A 25676-nucleotide genomic window follows, 5' to 3' on the forward strand; every position below is an offset into this window, starting at 1 on the left:
ACTCCGCGCTGCACCTGGCACCCTGCGCTGGTACGGACGCGAAACCAACACAAACCCTTTTTTCATGCCGCAGCTCACAGCTGTTCCAAAACATGGTAGAAATCAGGAAAGCATTACCAAAACAGCCTTGGGAAATAGAAGATTTTGTCTCAAACTCTCCAGTGGTGCCAATCGTGCTCTGACTGATGTCCGTAGGGGTGGGCACTGAGTTACACCCAGGATGGACCTGACCTGCTGTTGGCAGGAGAAGTCACAGCTAGCAAGGCTGTACAACCTGCCTGGTCACCCGCTCAGGTGCCACCAGCCCTCGTGATGCAGCTGGACCAGCTGTGCTCTCAGCCACAGCGTACAGCAAAGCTGTTTCTAGAACTAGAGAGAATCTGAAAATACTTTGCTGAGATTAGGTTGGAAATACCCTGCTGCTGCAAAGCCTGGCTTCTCAGGGTCATAACACGGTGCACAGGCCCCCAAAGGGGGACTGTCATAACTAAAACAATTTCAGAGTACCTCACTTTGCTGTGCTGTCCTAGCTTTAATCCTGGGTTTGAGCCCCCCTCAGACACAGAATCAAGTATTGTTTTTCCGCTTTATAGTTCCATTTTTTGTAGTGGAACAAGATTGTAGCTTTTACCCTTCAAAACTCATGAGATGTTAGGTCTTAAGCCTCTCCCTGACAGGACTGAGCATCACTCACCCCAAGACAGAAATTTAGGGGAACAAAGGAAAGGATTCTCAGCCAGGATGACTTTTTTCCATGGCAGCTATTTGGCAGGATACTGGATCGAAGCACTGGAGTAGTTTCAACGGGGAGCGATTCAGGAGATGCAGCGGTAGATGCGCAGCCAGCAACATGAACCACAGAGCCTTAACCCACAAGCGTGACGTCTTGCAGGCAGGCACAGACACACATCTGGGTGCATCCTGCGTCCCAGACTGCTGTGCCACCCCTGCATCCCACCCTGGGCACCTCCTCCTGTCTTGGCTTTCTGCCACACTCAGCATTTTGCAAACACACTCATTTTGTTTCTCCATAATGCTTTTCCAGCCCTCCCAGAGCCAGCGATTCAATGCCAGCAGCTCTGTGGCACTGGGGGCAAGTTGCTGCACCGAAAGGTGGCACATCCCTTCCTGGGGACAGGCTGGCACCTCTTGTGGGATCAGAAGGGAGGCCACCAGAGTCCAAAAGCCCCAGCAGAAGCTGGCCCAGCAGCCTCCCATTGCAGCCCTGCTATCGAGAAGCCAATTATTGTCCTTTCAAGCTCAGCTTTATAGCTCAGCATCAGTGACACCCCCTCCTCCGTCATCTGGAGGTCCACACTGCTTTTGGCTCTGCTCAGCTGTCTTCCCAGAATGCTGCTTGCTCCAGGAAGGAGGTTACTGCCACCCTCAAAACACTTGGGTCTCCCCAGGGAATAGATAAGCAATTCCCCATAACATCCATCCTAACATGGGGCAGGTCTCAGTTCTCTGCTCAGCATTGGGTCTGCGATGCCATCTCAGGAATAACGTTGTGGCAGGGTCAGCAAGTGTTTCATGCCTCCTTTCTGCCTCTTGGAGAAGGGTGAACAACTCATTCCTTTCCACCACAAAGCCCTGCTCTTTACACTGAGCCTGCCAGCACTTGGGAAACTGCCTTTGGCAAGAGGGCAGATGCTTCCAATTTGGGGTGCTGCTCCCCAGGCAGCCAGGAGCTGGTACCCAGATGCAGAAGGCTGATTTCCTTTCTAACAGATCTATGCTTTTAAGGCATCTTCCTGACAGTCAGTGGGTCCTGTATCTCTCAAATTCAGTATCTACAAGCAAAAAAGATGAGGGTAATCTCTGACACAGTAAAATAGCCCCAACCACTGCAGTAAGCAGCAGCAAATTTAACAGGTTAAATGGGCATCCTAAACCCATCCCTTCTGACCGATGCGGGATTGCACCAGGCTTTCATGGCATCACCCCCCCTTTGTGGCTCAGCTGTGGCCGGCAAAGAGATTATGGAGGCAATTCTGCATGTGCAGAGCCAGGTCCTGAATCTGACAACCCCTAGATCTGCAGACGTCAGCCTGAAAACTGTTGCTTTGCAGCTGAAATGTAAGAAGCCACTGCAGGCAGACGAGCGGACGATTCAGCACGAGGCAGTGACCTTCCAGGGAGGCTCCTGGTACGCTCTGGTGTAAAGCCCATCGCTTACCTTGTGCGGCAAAACCAGAGCGCTCTCCCTCCCTGCAGAAAGCTGGGAGGGATCTGGGGAAGGAAGGCCAAAGCTCCTCCAGCGCAGAAATGCTTGCTCAGAGAGCTCCATCCCTCCCCTCTGCCCCATCTGCCTGCCCCCACGCCCGACCAAGGATGGGGAGAGTGTGCCAGGGCGCTCGCCAGTCCCCGGTCCTGGCAGCCTGCCAGCGGAGGGGATGGATGCAGGGGGATGAATATCCACATTTAGGAGAATTCTGGATTTTCTTCCCCCGTCCTGCCACAATACCATGGGGTTAGAGGCTGGTGTTGAGCACCGTGGCTGAGAAAGGAAAGATGGAAAACGCTGAAGGTCAAACCTGTGAAGGTCAAACTTTTGGAGGTCAGTCCTGAGATGGAGCAGGGAGCTCAATCCAGCGTAGTCCATCCTCCCTCTCCTGACAGCATCCTGCCCAAGCCCCACCCAGGAAAACGGGGCTGCGACGGGGAGGGCTTCCTCCTGCTGCCCCAAAGCCAAAGTTTTGCCAGGCTGACCTCGATTCAAGAATAAAAATCGTCTTCCTTCTCACCCCCAACGCCATCGGAAGCTACCAGATGGTCACAGAGAACTAAGCAGGAGCAGGGACCAAATCAACAGGTCTCTGCAAACATACAGGGCACGGATGCACATAGATGCGCAGAGAGGCAGGGCCATCAGACTGAAAAGCCCGAGACATCCCCCCCATGCATTTCATCCCTGGGAACACACACCTTGAAAGAGGAGCCCTGGTCTGGTGTCCTCCTCCCTCCCACTACACTTGGTGCGATCTTCTCCCCATAGCTGAAAATAGGCACTATTGCCTCCGTCATCTCTCTCCATTTTGGTCTTTTTTGGGCAGATTTCCCTTTGTGAGCTCCTTTCCAGCACAAGCCGGGGGTCATATCAAAGGATACCCCTTCGATATCAAAGCCCCCCTGCCTAACAGAACAATCCCCAGCTCCTTCCTTGGGAAAGGTGAAGACTAATAGCCAGGGCTGCTGGCTGTTCCTAGCCGTGCTTCCCTCCTGCCTCAGGATTGACAGCAATTAAACAGAGACATTAAACCCATCCAGGCAGAGCGAAGGGCAAACAAATACCACCGCCCGTGCAGATGGGAGAGGAAATGCAGCTGGAAACCTGATCAAAACCTTTCAGGGAGGTGTACAGGCTTTCCTGCCAAGGCTGGAAGGTTTTATCTGGGGATGCTGCTTTCCCTCCTCCCTCCCGGCGGCCCCGTTTCCGGCACATGGCCGGCTCCGCTTCTCCGTGCTCAGAGCTGTTCTGCCTCCAGAGCGTTTCTGCAGCATCAGACCTCAGTCTCCATCCCGGGGCTGCTGCCTCCCCCTTGCTGAAGCCCTGTGGCAGTTCACAGCAGCCAGCCCAGCTCGGATCAGGCAAGCACAGCACATCCTGCAAAGGCAGCGGAGGAGATCGCAGGTACGTGGAGGCAGCAGGCAGGCTCCCACGCACTTGCGTTTGCGGAAATGCCTTCTCTGGCTGCCTGACCTTCAGGGAGCAGAAGAGGGGAGCTGGGGTGGGAAGGGAGCTGCTCGGGGCCAGCCATCCTCACTGTGCTCGTTGTTTTGGGATAAAAAAGCACTGCTGCCTATTAACAGGGAGAGCTGCGTGGGTACACGGTCACGAGCCGGCTGGCATGGCAGCCCCCGGCCTCCATCCCAGGCAGCTGCGAGGAGGCGGACACTCACCTTGACCAGGTAGATCTGCGTCTCTGTTTCACTATGTCACCCTGAGTAGGAATGCTGCACGTCTCTCCGCCGATAGCTAGGGACCCCCGGCAGCTCTGCCCCCTCGCCCCCCCCCCCCCGGGTGCCAGCGTGCATGGAGGAAAACAGCAGCCCTTACCTTCTGTCCTCTGGCTGGCTGCACGAGTCACACCTTGGGAGCTGGCTCTTGCGCAGAGAGGAGGGAGGGAGGGGAAAAAAACTTGGGAGTTTCCCACAATGCACCTCTGCAGACCGCATGAAGATGGAGAGCAGGGGAGGGGGGGAGACAGCGCTCCAATCCAGAGGAAAGGGCTGGGACTTTCGGGGGGGACAGGATGCCAAGGGGGGGCCGGCAGGGCGGTTAAGGCAGGCCAGCTGCATCTCCACATCCCCGTTATTTGGGGCTGAGCCGTGGCTTGCTGGCTCCGCAATTCAGGGCTGTCCCTGCAGCACTGAGCCCCCCTGCCTGCTTCACTCGCTTGCTCCTCCAAAGCCTGCCTGGGTTTGCAGTGATTACAGTGAATATAGCCACAAAGCAGGGGGGAACGTACTGGGGAAAATAGGAGGGGGCCAGCCTGATAAATTGGGATGCTTGTGTGTAGACAAGAGAAAAAAGGAGTATGGGGCTCCCCCCACCAGAATAAGGGATTTCTGAGCGTGGCAATCCCCCAGCAGCAAGTTAAGGAGTGGCAATTTGTCTTGTCAAGGAGAAGCTCTGCACGGTGGAGGCAGGAAGCTAAAATGCTGCGCCTTGGTGTAGTTTTGTGCCAGCTCTGCTTCCCTTCTCCCCAGACCCTCCCTTGCCCCAGCGGGCTTGGGGTCTGACTCCCCTTACAAAAGTCCTGCAAGGTCTGTGAGGGATTGCGGGCAGCCCAAGGCCGGCTCGGATCCGGGCAAGCAGCCCGGGTCCCGCTGCGGAGCGCTGTCAGACATCCAGCCAGGCAGTGCCAGACACGCAGCCTCCTCCTTAGCCGCACCGGCGCTTCACAGCATGTTGGTTAAAAGCAAACAGCCCTCCCTGCCACAGCCTCACCTCCTCCAGCCAGGCACAGGTCTCAAAGTCACACCACCCGGGTCAAATCTTGCTTGTACCCCAAACTGCAGCCAGGTCCTGGGACTGTCTAGAGCTCTTTTAGCCCGATTTCCTCAGGAAATAAGGGCTATGTGATGCTTGCCCATCTTCCTCCACACAGTTACTTGGGACCCACTGACCAGCTTCTACCAGTTTTGTAGAAAGTGTAGACATCTTAAGGAGATTATACTCAGAAATCCATCAGAAACCAACTTTGTCAGCTCAGTAACTCACTTTACTTCTGTGGCCACTGTGTTTTCCTCTCTCCCATAAACCACAGCCAAGCGACAGCTCAGCCACAAACATACTCAGTGCAGTAGGGCAGAAACTCCAGAGAAAAATCAGTATTTTCTTCCTTGACCCTCTCTGGCTCTGCCAAACTGCCCACAAGAGCCAAGCCAGTGTGTCTCACCTATGCCAACATGCTTAAAAATACTCAGGCTGCTTGAATTCCACTGTAAAAAATAATTCTGCCCATGTTTGAAGGAAACTGCAGAAAACAGGGGCTGGATGTGGGAACCCAAATCTCCCAGGAAAGGCCGTGCTTCGAGGGGCTGCTTTCGGATGCAGCTACCAACACTCCCTCGGAGCAGGGATGAGCAAGGTTATCTCGATGTAGTCCTTGGCTTCAGGAGCCTGCTTGCCTCAGAGAAGCTGGCACAGACAGGATTAGCTGTGGCTGATGTTGATATCCCCTCCGCTGCCTGTTTGATCCCAAACACAGCAGTGCCAGCCCTCCCCGCTCTTTTAGGGACTTGTGCCAGGCACAGCCAAGACCGTGAAGGTTCAGTGGCTGCAAACAGCTGCTTCCCCTTTCTAATGCCTCCCGAGTCTGCTGATCTATCGATAGCAGCAGAGAGGGGCTAAGTTTCTGCAAAGCTTGTGAAAACCTGTGATTTAATGCAGGAGAGATACCCAAACCGCTGCTCCCAGGACTCATAAAACCTTTTTGCCACTTCTACATCAGGCAGAAATATCCTCGGCCTCTGCGCCTCCCCTTGGCACGGCAGGAGGAGGGAGGGAGCCTTCTGTGAGCGGAAATTGCCGGCTCCAGTCCCCAGAGCCTGGATGAGCCGAGGCCAGGGGCTTCCGGCTGCGATTTCCTTGCGTTCACGCATGCTGCCTCAGCCTTCGGAGATAAACAGCCCCACACAATGCATTCATATGCCTCAGGCTTCCTGAATTTATATTATATGCTTCAGATTTTGAATTTTAAAAATATTTTTACCTATGTAGAAAAAAAGGGAAGCAAAGGAAAGGAGCTATAAAACCAATAACCTCACCCCCCCGCCATTGCAGAGAGAGGGAGAAGCCAGGAAAGCAGCACCAGAGCTAGGCAGCACTCAGAAATTCCCTGGCGCCAAGCACGGGAAGGGTCCCCTGCAGCAAGTGGGTCACATCACCCCTAACGCAGCACGGGAGAGAGCCGAGCGCCGGCGCAGGCACAGCAAGCAGCGATTCAGCTCAAGGCACAGCAAGGTGAAAACAGCTTCTTCAAGGTCAGATGGAGAGGGGAACCTTTAGAAACTGTGCTGCTGTTTTTTCCTCCTCCTCCTCAGCTCACAGCGTACCCCAGGATGAGTTAGTGGGGACAAGAACAGCCCTGGCTCCTTCGGAGCCCCCCTGCTGGGGAGGGGGGGGGCTTGGTGGCAGGAGTATCCTTGGGAAGGGGCATGGTGTGCCCTGCACTTTCAGAGAGAAACAGATGTTCCCAGACCTATTTGATCTCCTGCAAGCAGGAGGGCAGGCTCTGAGCAGGGAAACTGAGCTGGATGGATACAGCTCAGCCCATGGCGCCACAGAGCCAGGCTCATTTTGGGGTCTGCGAAACCCTGAATGTACATTGTTTGGGTTGCACCACCTCGCTGTTAGCTCTGCCCTGCCCCTGGCAAAGCCTGCTGGCCTCAATGTCCCATTCCCTTGCAGCAGGAGCCACCCAGCAGGGACCCCACAAGCCTTGCCGCAGTAGCTGCACCATTTGCAATCAGCTGCTGAGATGCTGGCAATGAGGACTCTACTTTTCCCCCCCCTTAAATTTCCCAATGTGCCTTAAAACATCCCTTCCCCCTTTCCCAGCATCCCCCAAAGCCAGCTTTGCTAAACACATCCCCCTGAAGCATTTTCTTTTCCATCGTGCCTGGTTCAAAGGCCAGCCCCGTGCAAGCTGCAGGCAGTCAACAGCCCCAGCTGCAAAATCCCCATGTGCCTCAATCCTAGTTCCCCAGTCCCTGTCTCCTCCACAGGATGGGTTTACCCCCTCCTAACCAAGACACAAGTACCCTGCTCAAAAACTGGAGCATGAAAAGCAGGAGAGCAGGTCACAGAATGGGCTTACGCTCATTTCATCCCTGGGCATCAGAAACACCCAAGGGAGCCTCTCTCCTCTCCTAGAGCCCCAGCTGCAACCCACCCATGGCTGGAGAGGGTGGGAAAGGCTACCCAGCAGCAAAAGCCTGTGGCCATTTGGGCAGCAGCCATTCCTCCTTACCTCCGCGCTTCCAGGGAAGCGCATGAAGGACATTTCTCACGGTGGAGCAGCTTGCAGCAGCCAAGGTGGGTCTGCAGTTGTAGCCGCTGAAGTGCTGCCTGGCTTAGCACCCTGCACAGAAAGTCCTTGCAGTGAAAATACGAGCCCACTGGCCCCTGAGGGGCTATTAATAGCCTCAAAGCCCTGACCAGCCTCACTTGGGACCTCCCCACCCACTGCCATGGGCCCCTGGGCTCTATTTAAGCTCAGCCCTGGGCACTCAGTCTCTGTTTGGGTAGTGTTATAGGGGAGCCTACCTTCAGCCCCATCTCCTGCGTGGCCTTCAGCTCTAATGCTGTAGGCAGCTCATCTCTTCATTGAATCCCTCAGAGGTACACACCTTAGCTTGTCTTCAGCCTGTCTCTAGGATGGACCTTGTACCCGTGCCGTAGGTAGCCCTTCTCTGGCCTTGACTCTAGGAAGCATCTTAGGTCCATATTGTAGCCTTGTTTCTGGTCCTGTCTCCTGCATGGACCTTACACCTGGGCTGTAGTTCTGTTCCTAGTCCTCTCTCTGGCTCCATCTCCTGACTCAACTCCCCAGGTGCACCCCAGGTCTGGCCCATCCCCTCACCCTGTTCCAGCACTGCCCGCCCAGCACAGACCCTGCAGAGGGGTCTGCATCACCCCTCCATCCCCACCTGCAGGTACCTGCAGAGCCGGCTCCCACAGCCTCACCCAGCAGAGGCTTTTCTGATGCTCTCCTGGCAATGCTAAGTTCATTTATGGTACTGTTAATTTTCATTCATAGTTCACATAATAATTAGTTAGCTCTGCAATAATAATATTTACCTATAAGCATTCTAGCTCTATAGTATATTGCAATTATCATAATTAATAACACTTTGCAAAAATGTAAATGCAATTAACTGTACAGCAGGGTGCATTAAGAGGTACAGAGCAGTATTTCTGTAAGCCTCCATCCTTCAAAAGTTCCCAAATACCTCCCCATAACCTGACAGTGATGGGATATTTTCCCCTCCATATAATTTCCAGTTAGCCAATATATTTGCCTTTAGCATAAGCAACACTATACCTCTTATATTTATATATCTTTTATATATCCTTAACACACCATTCTTTCAGCCTTTAATTAGTCAAGTACTGCTAGAGCTTAGTTTTGCACCTGTTTCAAACACTTTTTTCCTTTCTTGTTTGATTTCCTCCCCTACCCCCTTTGCAAATTCCTCCTACATTTACATGCTTGCTTAAGGGACCACTATGGGATTTGGTGTCTCTCACTAGGTCTAGCTGCTTCTCTGGAAACTGTTGTCCCCCAAGGCTGATCCTATAAGCAAATAAACCCACCAAGCTCATCAGGTCATTATAATTTTAGAGCGTTTTTGCAATGCTTTAACTGTGAGTCCCCAGCCTGGGTGGATCCAGATCTCAAGAGCTGTAACTCTCCGGGCTCCCTTGAGAGCTGTAACAGTTCTTATTCTTGGATCTCAAGTTATTATTATTGCTTTAAGTTGTTAGACCAAGCTAAGCAAGACCATGATAGGACACAGGTTAGATATTTAATCATGAAAAAAACTATTGCAGGAATTACTGGCTGCTCTGGTTAAACTGAAAGAAAATAAAGCTCCAGATGGGCAAAATCTGACAGCTGAGGCCTGGGGACTTGCCTTGATACACGGGTTCTGCCCTGCAGATAGCTGTTCTCCATCTCCGTTGGTCATCCACAAACAGCAGGTCATCTTCATGAGTCCGGCAAGGATGCTGCAGACCTTCCCGTGGCTCGAGACTGCAGCAGTTAAACTGAGTCATTTGATCTCCTGGCTTATTAAATTCTTCCACAGTATTGTCTTCAGGCTTCCCATGTACTTTACCATGCATTGCATAGATTTTCTGCCCACTGTCTTTCTAAGCTTGTAAGAGAAATCTCATTTTCTTCATCTCCCATCATGCTTTCTATCCCCCTTTCTCCAGTCATACCTCCAGTATTTTATTTCTTTATTAACATCACCACTGTCCACAAAGAGATGCAATGGGTTCTGCCTAAAGAGTTTCTCTCTTAATAAAGCCTATAATAGCCCGTACTCTACTTGGAGGGGGGGGTTTAACAGTTTCCCCACTACTTGCTCTCCTGCTCTATTAATAGCAACATAGAGGACTATTTTTAGCTTGCTCATACATGCGGCTCTCGCTGATAAAGCATACCTTTGGTTTATTACTGGGTTCTTTAAAAAGGACACTTGCATCCATACCCAGTAACTGCAGCCGGGTTTTATTCTCAACAGTTCAGCCTACACCTTGTTCAGTTAGGGCAGGAGCAAGACGATCTGGTCCTTGTGAGGTCTGTACAGTCTCTCTCCTACCCGCTAATATCAATGCCCGCTGGCATTCCTGTAGATGACACTCTGCTGACGGGTTTCCCTAAAACCTGGGAGGGGTATGAGCAGATGGGACAACTCACAAACAGAGTTGAAGTCACAAGCGGACTGTGAGGGTAAAAGCCTCAAAGACCAGCCCAGCCCAGGCTGCTGGGGTAGTTTTGGCTCCGGACCCTGAAGTTCACGAGCACAGTTCACGTGCTGCTGGTACCTGCTGTAACTATTTTTCTGCTTCCCTAGAACCAGGGGATGGGGAAATTCCCGTTGAAAGATGCTTTCCCAGTACTGGTCATTTTAGTGCAGAGGGTCTTAGAGCAGCTTCTTTCCACCTGAGTTAGAGCATCATCGTGTCCCGAGATCCACTTCCACTCCAGAGTCTTAATCAGTGATTTCCAGAGTGGTCTGCAGATAACCGGCAAAGTTACAGATGTGCTGCTGTCAGAAACTAAATCCTCCTAATGGTGTTCTCAGTTGGGCTTGATAAGAAGCCTTTATTTCACACAAAGCTTTAACCACTCTTGTACCTATTGGTCTTCCTGGCTTGCCAGCTGTAATTCCCAGTAGTTAACCTCAGCTTGCACTAATGGTGCCTACTTCAAATCCTGTTTGACCTGCTAATTTTAAAACTTGGATACCTCTCACCTCTTCAGTAGCTCCGGTCGCTGGAATATCATCCACATAAGACGTTTTTTCTTTATCCTCTGGAGACAATAGTTTGAACAAGTTCCTGACATGAGCCTGTGCCTGCAGGTGCGCTGTGAAGCCCCGGCGGTACCTGTGCAAGGGTTCATTCCCTCTCTCCAAATGCAAAAGCAAATCCGAAAATTGATTCTTCAGTAAGCAGGATGGTGAAGAAACGGTTGGATCTATAGCTGAAACCCACTTGTTTTCTGGTAACTTAGCAATAATCACTGGCATATTCGCTAAACTAGGAGCTGTTCTCATGGGGAATGCATTTCTTTGGCAGTATTCCACTGGCATTTGCTCGGATTTTCCATCAGCCTTTCTAACGGGCCGCAGGGGAAAATTATACGGGTTTGTAGTTTCTCAAGAAACGCTTTGTTTAAAATAATCCTTAACGATTTCACTCGGAGCATCTCAGCTTCTTTAGGATATGAGTATTTGTACGGGGGACCAGAAGGTCCCACTAGTTCAGCTTGGGCAATGGGTTTTACACAGAGTGGGGTTTTCTGCCATCCTCCTGGGGTGGCTCTTTCCATTATTCTCCATCTGTCCCCCTTAAAGCTTGTATCTCTCCTTTCACCCTTTATAACGGCCTTTGCCCGGTTTCTGTATTGCCGACACAAAAATCTCACCGTAAAAATCCAGTAAGAGTCTACACTCCATCTTCCAACCGCTTTCTAAAATAAGGGTATCTTCACTGCTGCATCGAAAGCCCGCTGGTACCTTCGTATCTCCTGGGTACAACCTCGAGGCGGCCCCCCAGGGTCCCGGTGTTTGGCACACAGGCACCCATTTGTGTGGGCAGTGCCGGGTCGAAGCCAACCTCTTTACGGATGACGTTGGCCAGCTGGGAGGTGGCAGAGATGCAGGAGCATCACGGTGTCCTGCTACCGCTCCTCTCAGCTGCGGTATCGCTCCCTCCAGCAAATCCCATCCCGTTTTGTCATTTCTCCCGCTAAATCCTTTAATGCTCTCCAGAGCCCTTAACATCTTTGATCCATTTTTTTTCCCCCGATGTACTACCCCTGCCATCACCATTTCCCAAACATCCCCTACTCCTCTGCTCCAGTGTCCATCCCCTCGTTACTGCAAGCCACAGCTCCCGCTTGGCCCATGTTAAATTTTCCCCTTTTCTCCTGAACCCAGGCCATAATTACTAGCACCCCTCCGTTTGATCTCTACCAGCCGAGCCCAGGGAGGCTTCCCTGCGTTTGGGCAGCGAGTTCCTGTGACTCATCACCGGAGCCGCCTGTGCCTCACCAGCGAAGGGCTGGTGGGATAGGATATCGCATCCTGCTGGTATCTCAGCAATTCTGCATTGGTTCGGAAAAATCTTCTCCATCTTCTCCCAGTTTCTGGATCCATCTTTGTGCTGCTGATTTCTTACCTATCTGCTGGGCAATGTGGTTTAACGCGCTCAGCAGGAAGGGCATATACCGATCCCTTAGTGCACGTCAGAGCAAAGGCTGGTGTAGCACAAGCTCTAAGCATTGAGCTATTTCATTTCCATTTGATCTAAAACTTGAAGACATTTCTAGAAGTGCTGTGCTCCACTCCACCACTGTGCTTTATTTTTGCAGTCTCGTGTGCCCCAGGACAGCTGTTAGACTGGGACAGCGACTGTTGCTCCCAGCTCCTTTTCCCTTTCCCTTTCATGCATATCAGCCCGATAATCCTCTTCCTCTGACAGCTCCCAGTCTAATTCTCCGTTTCCCGCAGCTATTTTTAATTTCTCGAGCCTACTCTGCTTTTGCAAGCATCTAAATTTAGCTTCACGCGGCCTGTGATGGGGTCCCCTTGGAGGTCCCCCTTGCTCCAGGGTGAAAGCTGCAGCAGGCAGTAATCCCTGCGGGAAACTGCAGCTTCCCTCTGATTTCCTGAATTTACAGGAAACTAATTCCAGCCGGATCTGCTCCCGGAGAGCTGCGGGATGGTACTTGTCTCCTAAAGACACGGGAGACTGGAAATGGGGAGGAGAAGAGTGATACCAGAAATAAGGAAGAGGGAGGAGGAGAAGGCTCCGTGACTTTTCTTACCAAGACAAGGCTAGTAAATGGCTTGGGGACCCCGAGCAAAGCGCCGATACTCTGGAAAGGTTGGAAATTCAGGGGGTCGGTGGTTTTTCAGTCAAACCCATGACCTGTTGTTAGGAGGAGGGTGAGCTGCCGGCACGGGGGGAGGCAAGAAGCAGAAGAGGCGCTGCGGTGTCTGCGAGCATCAGCGCGCTTTCCTAAAGCCGCCTTTCCTCCCCCAAAACAGCATCTTCCTTATGAGCTTATTGCCGGCAGTCCTTCGGGTATTAAATTGCCCATCCCGGTGGTTTTATGGCGGCCGGCTGGCGAGCCGCCCCATGGCGGGGAAGGAGGAAGGGTGTGCCGGATGTCGGGCTGCCGTTGAAAAGCAAAACCCTGCCTGTACGCGGGACGGGGATTTCAGGCAGCGCCTGGCCCCCTCCGGCAGGGCCCCGCCATCCGGGCGGTGCGGTGAGTGCATCGCGGCACGGCCGGCCACGCTGCGCCGAGGGACGGCATGGGCAAGGCGGGATGGGGAACCGGCCAGGCAGGGCCATGGGGACCGGGCTGTCCCCGGGGCCGAGGGGATTCCGCCCCGAGGGGCTGCAGCTCCCAGTCTGGTTAGAAGCCCCCACGATGCTTTTTTGGGTGCTTTTCTCTCTCCTGTGCCCCATCCCAGGGGGGACATCCCCACGGTGCCAGATCCTGCAGCACCCGCAGCCCTGGTGACCTTGCCACACTGGGGTGACTGTCCCCAGCCTTTCCGGCGCAGGAAGAACCAGGCTGTACAGGACAAACTCGGTGCCCAGCTCCAAAACCTCTTGCCATGGTGTAGCCGTGATTTCTAACCTTTGGTATTTTCAGGTGACATCCCGTGATGGCAGGGGAAGAGCGTGCGTTAGCCGTTCTCGTACGAGCACTGCAGGGTCTCGCACCTAAAGACTTTCAGGAGTTTAAGACAAAGTTATCGGATGTTCACGTGGAAGGAGGATGGAATATCCCCAAGGATTCGCTGGTCAAGGCCGCCCACCCTTGCGCGCTTGCCCACTGCATGGGCGAGAACTACAGCGAAGACGCCATGATGGACATAGCGATTGCGTTGTTCGAAGAGATGAACCAGAGAGACCTCGTTGAGAAACTCCTGGATGAGAAGGTGAAAGGTAGGAAGCCGGAGCAAATTTTCCTTTTCTTTCTCTCTTTTTCCCTTGGGTGATCCTGGAGACAGGTAGAAGTTGGTAAGAGCAGGTTTTGGTTTCTCGGGGAGCCTGGAAACACGAAGGTGTCCCGCTGTGATCCTATTAGTGTGAGGGCTGTTAGTGACCTCTCCTCTTGCTGTCCCCACCTACTGCCAGGCTCCCTCTGCTCCCGGAGAAGAGCCTTCAGCTCTCGGCACTGCCTGGCAGGCAGCTGGGCAGATCCTTTCCTCCTGGGGTGGGGATTAAGGACATCTCTGCAGAGCTCACGTTTGGTAGCACTTTGCAGCCAGAGGCATCCCCGGGAGCCCAGGGACGGTGCCTTTGGCCCCAGGGGCACGAGCAGAAGGGGACGGAGGCTGCAGGTGGCCCCAGGCAACTGCATTTGCTCTCGGGGTGGATGAGGATTGCGGGGTGGTTGATGGATCAGGATGATGAAGGACCCCCCCAACTGACCAGAGGCCCGAAATTCTCGCAGACGGTGTCCTTATTGCCTCTGCCAGACTTAGGAAAGCCCTGAGCGTTGAAACAAGTGTCCCATTTGTGTGTCGGGAGCACGGTCGGGCTGGTTAGGAGCTCCATGGGAATCTGGCTGTGCTTGGGACTGACACTGCTTCTCACCGGCGCAGAGTACAAGCGGAAATACAGAGAGCATGTCGTCCGGGAGTTCCTCCGGTACAAAGAAGTGAACTCCCGTCTCGGGGAGAACCTGTCCATCAGCAGCCGCTACACCGACCTGACCGTCGCCAGGAAGCCTCGGAGCAAGCGTGGAGGTGAGCATGAAGCTGTGGGCGCCAGCCGTGGACGTGCCGATGCCGGCAACGGACCAGCCACCGTCACTGTCACCGCACAGACACTGTTTAAACCCGACAGAGATGGGCAAACGCCGCAGGTTGTGGTGCTGGTGGGGGCCCCGGGGATGGGGAAGACGATGACGGTCAGGAAGGTGATGGTGGAGTGGGTGGAAGGGACCCTCTACACGCAGTTTGACTACGTCTTCTGCATAGACTGTAAAGACATTGCCTTTACCAAGGAAGCGAGCGTGGCAGACCTGGTTTCAAAGTGCTGCCCTCACAGGCGGACGCCGTCTGGGAAGATCCTGGATGACCAGAAGAAGATCCTGTTCATTTTTGATGGCTTTGAGGCCCTGGGATTTTCCTTGGTGCAGCCTGAAGTTGAGCTGAGCTCTGACCCCAGGGAAGTGAAGCCTCTGGAAACCACCCTGATGAGCTTGTTGAAGAAGACTGTCCTGCCCGAGTCCTCCTTGCTCATCACCACGAGGCCGACGGCTCTTCAAAGCCTGGGGCAGTGCCTGGAGGGTGAGTATTACGCAGAAATACTGGGATTTTCGGCAGCCATGAGGGAGGAGTATTTCCACAGGTATTTTGAGAACGACAATAAAGCCGACGTGGCCTTCAGGTTTGTCAGAGGCAACGAGATCCTCTACAGCTTGTGCGTCATCCCCGTCATGAGCTGGACTGTCTGCACCATCCTTGAACAAGAGCTTTACAAGAAGAAAAACCTCGTCGAGTGCTCTAAAGCCACCACGTGGATGAGCGTGTTTTACCTCTCCTGGTTAATGAAGTGCAGAGGCAGGGACAACCCGCAGGACCTCCAGCGGTTCCTGCGCAAGCTCTGCTCCTTGGCTGCCGACGGCATCTGGAAGCACAAGGTCCTCTTTGAGGAGAAGGAAATCAAGGACCGTGGCTTGGACCAGCCAGACCTTCTCCCCCTCTTCCTCAATGAGGAGATCTCAAAGAAAGGTGTAGACCATGAGAACATCTACAGCTTCACCCACCTGCACCTCCAGGAGTTTTTTGCGGCGATGTTTTACGTTCTGGAGGACGATGAGGAAACGGTCGGTGACTCGGGGGCTCTCGCAAAGGACGTAAATATGTTATTAGAAAGTTATAGCAAGTCCAGGAAGGATTTGAACTTAACAGTGCGGTTCCTGTTTGGTCTGATAAGCCAAAAATCGATAGAGTACGCGGACAAAATCATCGGGTGCAGAATTTCACCGCAAGCCAGGGAAGATATGCTGAGGTGGCTTCAGGGGAAGCACAGGGGCATCTCCCATCCCAGCCAAGCGCTGAAGGTTTCGGAGTTGGACACTTTCCACTTTTTGTTCGAGATGAACGAGAAAAGCTTTGCGCAAAGCGCGCTGGGTCATTTCACCGACATAGACTTGCAGGACATCAAGCTGACCCTGTACGACCAAATGGCTCTTTCCTTCTGCATCAGGCAGTGGGCTGCGCTGGGCTGCGTCACCCTCCGGGGATGCTCCTTCCGCCAGCAGGATCCCGGGAAGGAGCTGGCCGCGTCGGTGCCTCGGTAAGTACTGCCCCTCTCTGCTCTAGCGACCCAAAATCGCAAAGAATTCTCCTTCTCCGCCCCAAAGGATGGTTTTAAAGGCGTTTCAGCTCCTTCCACCCAAAGACCAGCTTGTCCTTTCACTGGGGGTTTAATTCCTCAGCGGAGGATTTTACTTTTTCTTGGGGAGAATTGTGGGAGAATAAGGATCCCGCGGGATCCTCCGTCCGCTGCATGCGGTGGGACTGATGGAGATGGAGCGTCTCGGCTCAACTTCCCCGGCCTGAAGAGGCCCATCTGCGCCCGGGTGTCAGTTTGGCTTCACGTCCCCCTTCTTGCACGCAAAGGGGAGATCCCCGGTGATGAAATTTTAAGTGTGCCCCGAGCTTTTCCTGAGAGCAGGTAGCGCCAGCAGTAATGCTCGTGATCCTTTGCATCTCCAAAGCCATGGAGGTCCCACCCAAGGAGACATCCCGCGAGCTGGCGGCGAGCACTGATTGGGGGGGGGCGGTTTGTGTGCCGGCGTCGAAGCCGGCAGCTCCAAGTGCCGGCGAGGACTGCCCGTGCCCCCCCGGGGCTCTGTCCCCCTGCAGCTCCGGTGCCTCGGGAGCCGGCGAACGTCCCCGTCCCCTCGCTGAGTGGCGGCAGGAGGGCCTACGCTCCCCCATCCACCTGCTCTGCCGGGCGCTGCGGCACCCGGGCAGCGGCCTGCGGGCGCTCCGGTAAGAGACCTGCCCTCGGCGCCGAGCCGAAACCGCAGCTGCGGTGCTGCTGCCGGCACGGGGAGGGTGTGCTGGCCGGGGCCTGGCCGCCCCCGCTGGCTCTGGGGTGTGGGTGGGGGCACCCAAACCAGAGGGGAGTGGGTGGGTGCTGCTTCCCCCCCCCCCCAGTGCCCTGCTGCACCCTGGGGACCACCAGCATGTGGCCGGGGGGGTGAGGCCGGGCAGCCATTTGGCCATGGGTGGGTGTGGCCCCTCCATGCTGATTGGGGGGGGGGGGAGCATGTGGTCCCTCCATGCTGATTGGCTGTGGGATGGGTGGGTGTGGTCCCTCCATGCTGATTGGGGGGTGGGGGGTGGGTGGGAGGGTGTGGTCCCTCCATGCTGATTGGCTGTGGGATGGGTGGGTGTGGTCCCTCCATGCTGATTGGCCATATGGTGGGTGGGTGTGGTCCCTCCATGCTAATTGGCCCTGCAATGGGTGGATTGGTGCAGTTCCTCCATGCTGATTGGCTATGTGGTGGGTGGGCGTGGCCCCTCCATGCTGATTGGCTGGGTGGTGGGTGGGTGTGGTCCCTCCATGCTGATTGGCGGGGGGGGGGAGGAGGTGTGGCCGGGGCAGGTGCGATGAGCCCATCAGTTCTCTGCGGCTCTCCCCGCAGGCTGCAGTGGTGCGGGCTGTCGGAGAGCTGCTGCGCGGAGCTGGCGGCGCTGCTGGCCGAACACCCCAGCCTGGCCCGGCTGGAGCTGGGCGACGGCACGCTGGGCGATGGTGGCGTGCGCCTGCTCTGCGAGGGGCTGCGGCAGCCCGGCTGCCGCCTGCGCATCCTGCAGTGAGTGGCCCCGGCACCCCCGGGCATCCCCCCGGCATCCCACGGGCATCTCCCAGGCGGCCAAACCCACGGGGTGGAGTGGAGGGCTGGGGAGGTACCCCAAAAAAGTCCCTCCAGGGTGGCATCGTCCCTCTGTTCCACTCTCCCAGGGTGAGGAGCTCGAAAGCAGGGGCACCGGGGTGGGGACCGTCACCATGGTGGGGTGGCACCGGGGGGGCCCTTGGGCTGGCTCTGAGTGTCTTTCCCGTGGGTCTCCGGCAGGCTGTGGTACTCCCGCCTCACCAGCGCCTGCTGTGAGGACCTCGCCACCGTGCTGGGCACCAGCCCGCGCTTGGAGGAGCTGGATTTGTCCTTCAGCGAGGGGCTGCGCGATGCTGGCATGCAGCTGCTGTGCGAGGGGCTCCAGCGCCGTGCCTGCCAGCTGCAGACGCTGCGGTAAGGGGCCGCAGGGCCGGCGTTCCCTCCATCCCACCCGGAGCAGCTCACCAACCAGCCGGTCAAACCCCGCGTCCCTGTTTGCCTTGGTCCTGCAGGCTGGGGAGCTGCCGGCTGACCGGCGCCTGCTGCCGAGCCCTGGCCACCCGGCTGGTGGAGAGCCCCCACCTCACCTGCCTGGACCTGAGCGACAATGAGCTGGGAGCCGACGGCGTCCTGCAGCTCTGCCAGCAGCTCCGGCATCCCGCCTGCCCACTGCGGGCACTGGGGTAAGGTGCCTGGCACGTCCCCCTTATGTCCCCGGCCTCCCCACGCCGGCACCCCAGGGTCGGATGCTGCGGCACAGGGAGGGGGATACCAGCATCCCGGCGCCCAGGAGAGCCGAGGGTGGTTTAACAGCGCTTCTCCTTTCCTCCCTCTATTTAAAGACTGAGCACGTCCGGGTTAAGCGAGGAAGCGCTGCAGGAGCTGGCCGCCCTGCGGGCACTGAAGCCCGACTTGAAGATCGGGAACCTCCTCAAGCAGGACGTGCCACAGGCGGGGGCCATGGCCCGGCTGCCTTTCCACCGCGGGGTCCTGCCGGGCGCGGGGAGGCCAGGAGGCAGGAAGGCGCTCCCCTCCTTTAGGAGAGGTCCTTGCAACAACCGGAGCCATTTCTAGCCCAGTTCTCGGTGCTGCTGAAGGCGAGGGGGAAGCCTCCCGGGGTTTGAGCCCGCCCCACGCGTGGGGGGACAGGGGAGGAGGTCCTGCCTGCATCTGCTGGGGGTCAGGGCAGAGCCGGTCCAGGTCCTTCCCTCTCCCGTTTCCCCACGCGTGTCGGTGGGAATAGTTGTGTGGGTGTTTGCCGATGCCAAATAAAGGCCCCGGGGCCAGTCCCAGGAATCCCCCTGTGCTCTTCCCCATTCTGCCCCCCTGTCCCCGCCATGCCCAGGGACGCATCTGTGGGTCCAGCTCCTGCCCCAAGTCCCCAAGGGATGGCTGATGTACCCGGGAACAAGGTGCCAGCCCTGGAAGTGAGTCTCCAGACAGTTTTGGGTTTTAATAGAGAAAAAAAAAGGAGAAATTCAAAGTGAAATTAAAAAATAATCCCAGCGGCGCTGCTCGCGGGAGGGACACGGGAGCCGTTTTGCTGCTGTGCTGTGGTCCTGGGCAGGGAGAGGTGACCTCCGTGGCCAGGGCCACCCCTTCTTGGGGACAGAGGCCCACCACCCTGCACGCGTGTCCCCAGGGACTCCGGTGGTGTGGCCGGGGCATCCTCACAGCACCGTCCCCAGGGTGCTGATGCCAACATCGTCGTAGTCTGTCCCCCCCGGGGGCTGTGCCGGGGGGTCCCTTGTGGCTCCTGGGGGACTTGGCGAGGGGCAGCTCCCACCTTAGGGGACAGCAAAGGCTGGTGCCTTGGAGGGGGGGCTGCTTCATGTCCCTCCTGCCAGACCCCGGCTGGGGTCTTGCCGCAGCCCCCATAGATTCGCTGCCTGCTCCCTGCCCGCCACTGCAGCCAAGCCCCCCCCCAGAGGTGGCTCTCCAGGGGACAGGGCGGCTGCGGCCCCTCTTACCTGTGGGTGGGACACAGCCCCAGCTCCTCCGTGCCACCCCCTCAGAGATGTCCCCAGCGCCGGGAGCGGGGGACTCCTCCGGCATGGCTGCGGCATCGTCATAGCCATCCGGGGGGCCGTGCTGGGCAGGGGAGTCTGGGACAGGCACGGGGGTGGACAGGAATGAACCGGAGCCCGTGGCAGGGGTCTGGCTGTGCCACCCCCCTCCGGCCACGCCACCGGGGATGTCCTGGTGGCACCGGGGCTGCAAGCTCTCAGCCAGGGCTGCAGCAGGGATTAATCAGCAGGGAAAGGTTGATGCTTCGCTGCATGCTAACGAGAGCCGCAGCTGAGCTGGGCTCGCCTGGGCGAGGAGGGGCCGTGTCCCCTTGGCTCCCCAGCCCCAGCGCCTGGCCGCCTCCCCTCTCCCCGGGTCTCCCCACCAGGTTCCTGCCCCCGTGCCCCTACCTGGGGCTGCCTTGGGGTCACTCTCCTCCATGCTGCCCTCGTTGTAATACGGCAGCTCCGTCGCCGACCCCTCCGACGGGGAGCCTGGCGGGGGGAGGACAGGGTGTTGGGGGTGGCCGGAGCCGGCACTGTGGGCAGCACAGCCCCTCGCCGCAGAACGGGGCTGCGGTGGGACTGGGGGACACCCCCACACCACGGGGATGAGCCGGTGCCGCACCACCAGGACCCGGTGCTGCAGTGGGGCCGTGGAGCAGAGCTCACCCCCTTCGGGGAGAGCTGCCGGGCACGGGGCAGGGGGCTGCACTGACCTGAGCGACTGGGTACCTCCTGGTACTCGGGCGTCAGGGTGTAGTCCAGCTCCTCGTAGACGGCATCAGAGACGGCATCCGCAGCTCTGCCGGGGCCTGAAATGACGAGCAGCGCTCACCCGGGGCCGTGGGGACCGTGGGTGGCACTGGGGTCACCCGCTGCCCACCCTCTGAGCTGCCTCGCGGCGGGGAAGCCCCAGGACCCCCAAACCGGTTCTGCCCCAGCACCCACCCACCGGGACCCACCTTGGCGCCGAGCCCTGGCGCGGCACACCTGCACGGCCAGGGTGCCCAGAGCCAGGCACAGCAGTATCCCCAGGACCACGCACAGGACCGTGGGCACCAGCACGGTCCCTGCCACCACCAGGGGGGTGCTGCTGGGGACACCTGCGGGGACATCGTCAGGCAGCGTGAGGAGGGGGACTCCGGCCAGCCCAGCGTGGGGGATTGCCGGCACGGGCAGAGCTACCTGTGCAAGTGGCACCCTCCGGGCAGCGGCTACCCAGGGACGGGGTGGGCGTCCCGCTCGTGCCGTCACTGTCCTTGTCACAAACAACGTGGGCATCACCGCCGGGGCTGCAGTCCTGCAGGCGCCAGGGTGCCGAGGGGCACCGCCAGAGCGAGCGGGCCCCCTCCTTGCAGCCCACCCAGGCCAGCCAGGCGGGGGCTGGGTCCCAGGCGGGGGCGGCCACCAGCGTCCCCCTGTCCCCGCAGCCCAGCTGCCGGCAGGCGGCGGTGGCCGTGGCGGGGCTGGTGCCCTCGACGCACACGCGGCCCCAGGTGCCGTTGTAGAGCACCTCCAGGTACCCTCTGCAGCGGCTGCTGCCGCCCGCCAGCCGCAGGGAGAGCCACTCTGCAAGGGGGCACCGGGGCGGGGGGGGGGGGGATGTCACGGCACGGCTGGGCCAGGCACACACCCCCCCGGGGGGATGGTCCCCCTGGTCCCCGAGCTGGGGGCGCACGGCACTGACCTGAGCAGACTGCTCCCGCCCCGCCACCGCGCCGGCAGCCACGCTGTGCCGAGGCCGGGCAGTCCCAGAGCGACGCCTCGGTCCCGGCGCAGCCACCGGCATCCGGCCACAGCGGCCCCGTGCCGGGACCGAAGCGAGCCGATCTGGGTGCCGCCAGCGCCATTCCGCAGCCCAGCTGGCGGCAGACGACGGTGGCATCCGGGAGGTCCCAGGTTTCCTGGCAGACGGTGCCCCAGGTGCCATTGACGTAGACCTCCACCCGCCCGGCGCAGCGCCCAGGGCCGCCCGCCAGCCTCACCCGACGGCTGCCTGCGGGGCACGGAGGGGACCCGGCTGGGGCGGCTGCTCGGTGTTGCCGGCACCCCCCGGCCCTTCCTGAGACACTCACCCGAGCAGACGATGGCCACTTCCTCGGGGCTGCCGGTCAGCGCGGCGGCTGTCCCCGAGACGTTGCCCTGGGCCAGGTTCTCCTCCGTGCCGGCAGACCGCAGCCCCTGCAGCCCCACGGTGCCCGAGCCCGGCACAGCGTAGACCTTCTCCAGCACGCCACAGCCCAGCTGCTGGCACACCACGCTGGCATCCCGGGCACCCCACAGCCCTGCCTGCACGTAGGCCCAGGCCCCGGGGCTTGCGGAGACCTCCAGCCGCCCGTCACACCGGCTCTCCCCCTCCACCAGCCGCAGGAGCTCAGCAATGCCTGCAAAATCCCCGGTGGTGCCGTGGGGCCGCGGCACCAGCACCGTAGGGGCCCTGAGGGGATGCCGAGGCCCCGCTTCAGCCCTCCCCTCACCCCAAAATGGCCCTGCGTCCTCCACTCCCAATTTTTGGGGTGTCCCAAAAGCCCCTTAAGGCTTTTCCCAGGGGAGGGGGGGGTGCCATACAGACCTGAGCAGTTGACGGCGGCAGCATGGCCGGGGGGGCAGGCGGGCTCCCCCAGTACCGCTGTGGGGCACTCGCCCGGGTGCCGCTCACTCCCGCTGCAGCCAAAGGCGTCCTGCCACAGCGGCCCGTCCCCCCCGCCGAAGGAGCCTCCCGGGGGCACGGCGGCGGCGGGGCCGCAGCCGAGGTGGTGGCAGAGGACGTGGGCGTCGGGCAGGTCCCAGCCGGTGGCGCAGAGGGACCCCCACGTCCCCCCCACCTCCGCCTCCACCCGCCCAGCGCAGCCCGAGCTGTTGTCCGCCAGCCGGAAACCCGTGTAGGCTGCGGCAGAAAGGGCGTTGGGGAGGGGGGAACGATGGTGCGGGGACCCCCCCCACAACCCCCGGCATCCCCAGCGCTTACGGGAGCAGATGATGCTGGCATGGCCGGCACAGCCCTGGCTGCGGGGCGGCCGCCGGGTGCAGGCAGCGAGGAGGGGCTCGGTGCCGTTGCACTCGAACCCTTCCTCCCAGAGCGGCCCCGTTCCCGCCTCAAACCGGCCGGAGCCGGGGACGGCCAGCGCCGTGCCGCAGCCCAGCTCCCTGCAGACCACCTGGGCGGCCTTGATGTCCACAGCGTCCTCGCAGACGCCGATCCAGGCTCGGCCCCGCCGCACCTCCAGCCACCCGTCGCAGGCGCTGTCGCCGCTGACCAGCCGGGCAAACCCTGCCGGGAGCGGGGTGGGAGTCAATGGGGAGGGATGTGCCGGGACCGGTGCGTCCCCACCGCCGCTCAGCTCCTACCTTGGCAGACAACGGCGGTGTCGAAGTTGTGAGTGCCGATGTAGGGTCCCCAGCCACGGATCTCGCAGTCCCAGAAGGCGGCCTCGTCCCCGCGGCAGTTGACCAGAACCAGGTTGATGGGGCCGTCCCCTTCGCCGAAGCGGGTGCTGGCGGTGTAGGCGCCGGCGGCCGAGCCGCAGCCCAGCTGCTGGCACACCACCTCGGCGTCCTCCATGTCCCAGCTGACATCCGCCACCGAGCCCCAGCGGCCCCGCAGCTTCACCTCTACCCTGCCGGCGCAGGGACCCCCGCCAGCCACCAGCCTCAGCTCCACCGCCTCTGCACCGGGGCACCGGCATGGCCTCAGCCCTGCCGGGGGATGCCCCGGCACACGGCGGGTGTCCCGGCATGGCCAGCCTCCCCACCTCACCTGCGCAGGTCACCCCCACGTCCCGCTCGTGGCCACAGAAGTGCTGTCCCCAGCCGAAGTGGGGACAGTCCTGCAGCACCGCCTCGTTGCCCACGCAGAAGAAAGGCTGGAGCCAGATCCGGCCGGTGCCCTGCCCGAACGGGGCGTAGGGGGACGCCTTGGCCACCGGGCCGCAGCCCAGCTGCCGGCACACCACGGTGGCCCAACGGGCATCCCAGTCAAAGTCGTAGCTGCAGACGGAGCCCCACTCGCCACCGTGCTTCATCTCCACCCTCCCGGCGCAGCGCCCGCCGCCATCCACCAGCCGCAGCTCCCCAGTGCCTGCGGCAAGGAGGGTGCTGAGCCCGGCCCGGGGGCAGGGGGTCCCTGCCCCACGGCTGCCCCCCACCCCGGCGCTCACCCCCACAGAGCTGCACGCACAGGAGCAGCCCCAGCACCCCAACGGGCACCATCCTGCCGTCCCGGCCCCCCCAGCACGGGGTGGGTGATATATAGGCAGCGCCGCGGCCGGGAGCCAATGGAGGCGGCAGCACCTTTTGAGCCGTTATCAGGCGGGTTATCTCCCAGCTGGCAGGGCCCCGGCCTCCAATAACCTGCTCCGTGCCCAAATATGAGGCTCGGCTCCGCTTCTGGCGTCACACACCTCGCCACGGTGGGTCGGCACCCGGATGTCCCCGGGGGGAGCCAGCCCCCCCTCCCAGGGCACCTGCGGCCGGCGTGAGGCGCATGGGCCCTTCCCACCCGTGTCCCCCCGTGGGGCTGACCCTGCTGCCGGAGCCCGGCAAGAGCCCAGTCCTGATGGCGACAGGATTCACCCCAAAATCTACCAGAGCCTCCACAGGGCCGCCCTCAGCACCGGCACGGGGCAAAGCCCAAAGACCCCGTCACACCGGCACCCATCCTTGGGGTGCTCCCCTCCCCGGGAGTGCCTGCAGACCCCAGGGGGGCACCGAGGTGAAAGCCGCCCCCAGGCTCACTGCGGTGTTTGCAGGTGGCACGTCCCCGGCCCCTCGCGGAGGCCGGCAGCACATGGCGGTGCTGCCCGCGCTGCCTGCAGGTGTGCCCTCGCGCTCACCTCGCAGCGCGGGCAGGAAGGAGGCGGTTTTCCCCCAGGCGGGGACCCGGCGTCGGCATCGACCGCACGCGGCTCCCCGGCCACCTGCAGTGCTACCGATAACACCGTGCTTTTCGCACAACCGGCATCTGCCCTCGGTGACGCCGCCAAGGGGGCCACGGAGCCAACCCGGTGCCGGGGGGGGGGGTGGTGGGGGGGGGTGGGGAGGACGGGACCCGCCTGGCTAAGCCGGGACCGAGCACCAGCAAAAACCAATGGGCACAGGAGGTGGAAAGGAGTAGGAGCTCCCTCGAGGTCTCAGTTGCGTGCGAGGACGAGGACGGGGCTGAGCCACCCAGGGCCACGGGACCTGGTGGGCTCCGTCGGTGCTGAGCGGTGCCGGTGGCCACGGCCGGGGCGGCGGGACACGGAAGAGGGCGAGGAGGAGGCGACGCGGCAGGCGGGTTCGCATCGACAGGCTGCAGATGCGCAAGCCCAGGCAAAGCCGCCAAAAGCGCAGCAACAGCCCCAAATCACGATGGCGGCGGAAGGGCCCAGCCACCCGCCGGAGGCCAGCGTGGCAGCAGCCAGGAAACGCAGGTGGCCAAGGGGCCACGCGTGGTGGCAGCCGTTGGTGGCACCGCGACCGCGCCGGGGGAATCGCCTCCTCCCTGCGGGGGCCGCGGGGGCACACCTGCAGGCAGCGTGGGCAGCGCCGCCACATGCCGCCAGCCTCCGTGAGAGGCCGGGGACCTGCCACCTGCAAACGTCCCCGTATCACTCCAGGACGGCCCCAACGTTGGCGTCACCCGGGATGTCCCCGATAGCGGAGCACGGACCTGCCAGGGCCTGCCCGTCCCTCCCGCCCGCGCGTGGCCCCGGGGAAGCCGTCGGGAACGGAGACCCCCGCCAGGGCTGGCAGGAGGGGGACGACGACACGGCTTTGCCCCCCCGGGGCGGGAGGTGACGCTCGCCGCGGGCCCCGGGGACACCGGGAGGGAGGGAGGGAGGGAGCCCCCCCGCCCCGGAGCCCTTCCAGGGACGTGGCCGAGCGTCACAGGCGGTTTTTATTCTGGAATCCCTCCCTCGCCCCCCCCAAGGGGCGCCCGGGGGCTCGGGGCAGGGCGGGAACCGGACCCGCCGCCGCCGCCGCCGCCGCCCGGGGCTGGCCCCGCCCACTGCCCGGAGCCACCGCCCCCCGCGGCGCCCACTCCCCGCCGGCAGGGGGC

The 25676-nt window shown here is 59.8% G+C and overlaps 3 protein-coding genes across 6 annotated transcripts in view; 1 reads left to right on the top strand and 2 right to left on the bottom strand.

The window, feature by feature from the left end:
• The window catches only part of CEND1 (cell cycle exit and neuronal differentiation 1), a 22381-nt gene extending 18235 nt beyond the window's left edge, over positions 1-4146 (bottom strand). For 2 of the 4 annotated variants that reach the window (XR_012995830.1, XR_012995829.1), the window contains exon 1: positions 4061-4146. The gene's annotated coding sequence lies outside the window, so the exon portion shown is untranslated. Of the gene's footprint in view, positions 1-2537; positions 2591-3903; positions 3960-4060 lie in introns of those variants that run through there. The other 2 variants (XM_076343707.1, XM_076343708.1) reach the window with 2 other exon arrangements.
• Positions 3374-18982, top strand: LOC143163036 (NACHT, LRR and PYD domains-containing protein 3-like). The gene is made up of 9 exons (XM_076343671.1): positions 3374-3634; positions 3814-3912; positions 13416-13711; positions 14374-16075; positions 16648-16776; positions 17436-17606; positions 17868-18041; positions 18140-18310; positions 18470-18982. Exons 3-9 carry the CDS (start codon positions 13429-13431, stop codon positions 18699-18701), a joined length of 2862 nt encoding a protein of 953 aa, XP_076199786.1. The 5' UTR covers positions 3374-3634; positions 3814-3912; positions 13416-13428; the 3' UTR covers positions 18702-18982.
• A 73-nt stretch (positions 18983-19055) lies between these two features.
• Positions 19056-24527, bottom strand: LOC143162902 (scavenger receptor cysteine-rich type 1 protein M130-like). The gene is made up of 13 exons (XM_076343472.1): positions 24469-24527; positions 23394-23803; positions 22985-23302; positions 22605-22907; positions 22209-22523; positions 21712-22020; positions 21324-21632; positions 20822-21205; positions 20599-20739; positions 20353-20448; positions 20045-20128; positions 19598-19732; positions 19056-19413 (listed from the first exon to the last, which is right to left on the bottom strand). The coding sequence occupies exons 1-13, from the start codon at positions 24525-24527 to the stop codon at positions 19298-19300; spliced, it is 2979 nt and encodes a 992-aa protein (XP_076199587.1). The 3' UTR covers positions 19056-19297.
• Between the last annotated feature and the right edge of the window lie 1149 nt (positions 24528-25676).

This window comes from Aptenodytes patagonicus, chromosome 7, assembly GCF_965638725.1.
Source record: "Aptenodytes patagonicus chromosome 7, bAptPat1.pri.cur, whole genome shotgun sequence".
Lineage (NCBI taxonomy): Eukaryota > Metazoa > Chordata > Aves > Sphenisciformes > Spheniscidae > Aptenodytes > Aptenodytes patagonicus.

Bases quoted from the DNA above. Each gene is read 5' to 3' on its own strand.
- LOC143162902 (XM_076343472.1), bottom strand. From the start codon at position 24,527: ATGCCGACGCCGGGTCCCCGCCTGGGGGAAAACCGCCTCCTTCCTGCC. The intron at 21,206-21,323 runs GTCAGTGCCGTG...GCCCCCTTGCAG, and splicing joins GGCGGGAGCAGTCTGCTCAG to AGTGGCTCTCCCTGCGGCTG. The intron at 20,449-20,598 runs GTGGGTCCCGGT...TCGTCATTTCAG, and splicing joins CGCCAGGGCTCGGCGCCAAG to GCCCCGGCAGAGCTGCGGAT.
- LOC143163036 (XM_076343671.1), top strand. From the start codon at position 13,429: ATGGCAGGGGAAGAGCGTGCGTTAGCCGTTCTCGTACGAGCACTGCAG. The intron at 13,712-14,373 runs GTAGGAAGCCGG...TCACCGGCGCAG, and splicing joins CCTGGATGAGAAGGTGAAAG to AGTACAAGCGGAAATACAGA. The intron at 16,076-16,647 runs GTAAGTACTGCC...GTCCCCCTGCAG, and splicing joins CTGGCCGCGTCGGTGCCTCG to CTCCGGTGCCTCGGGAGCCG.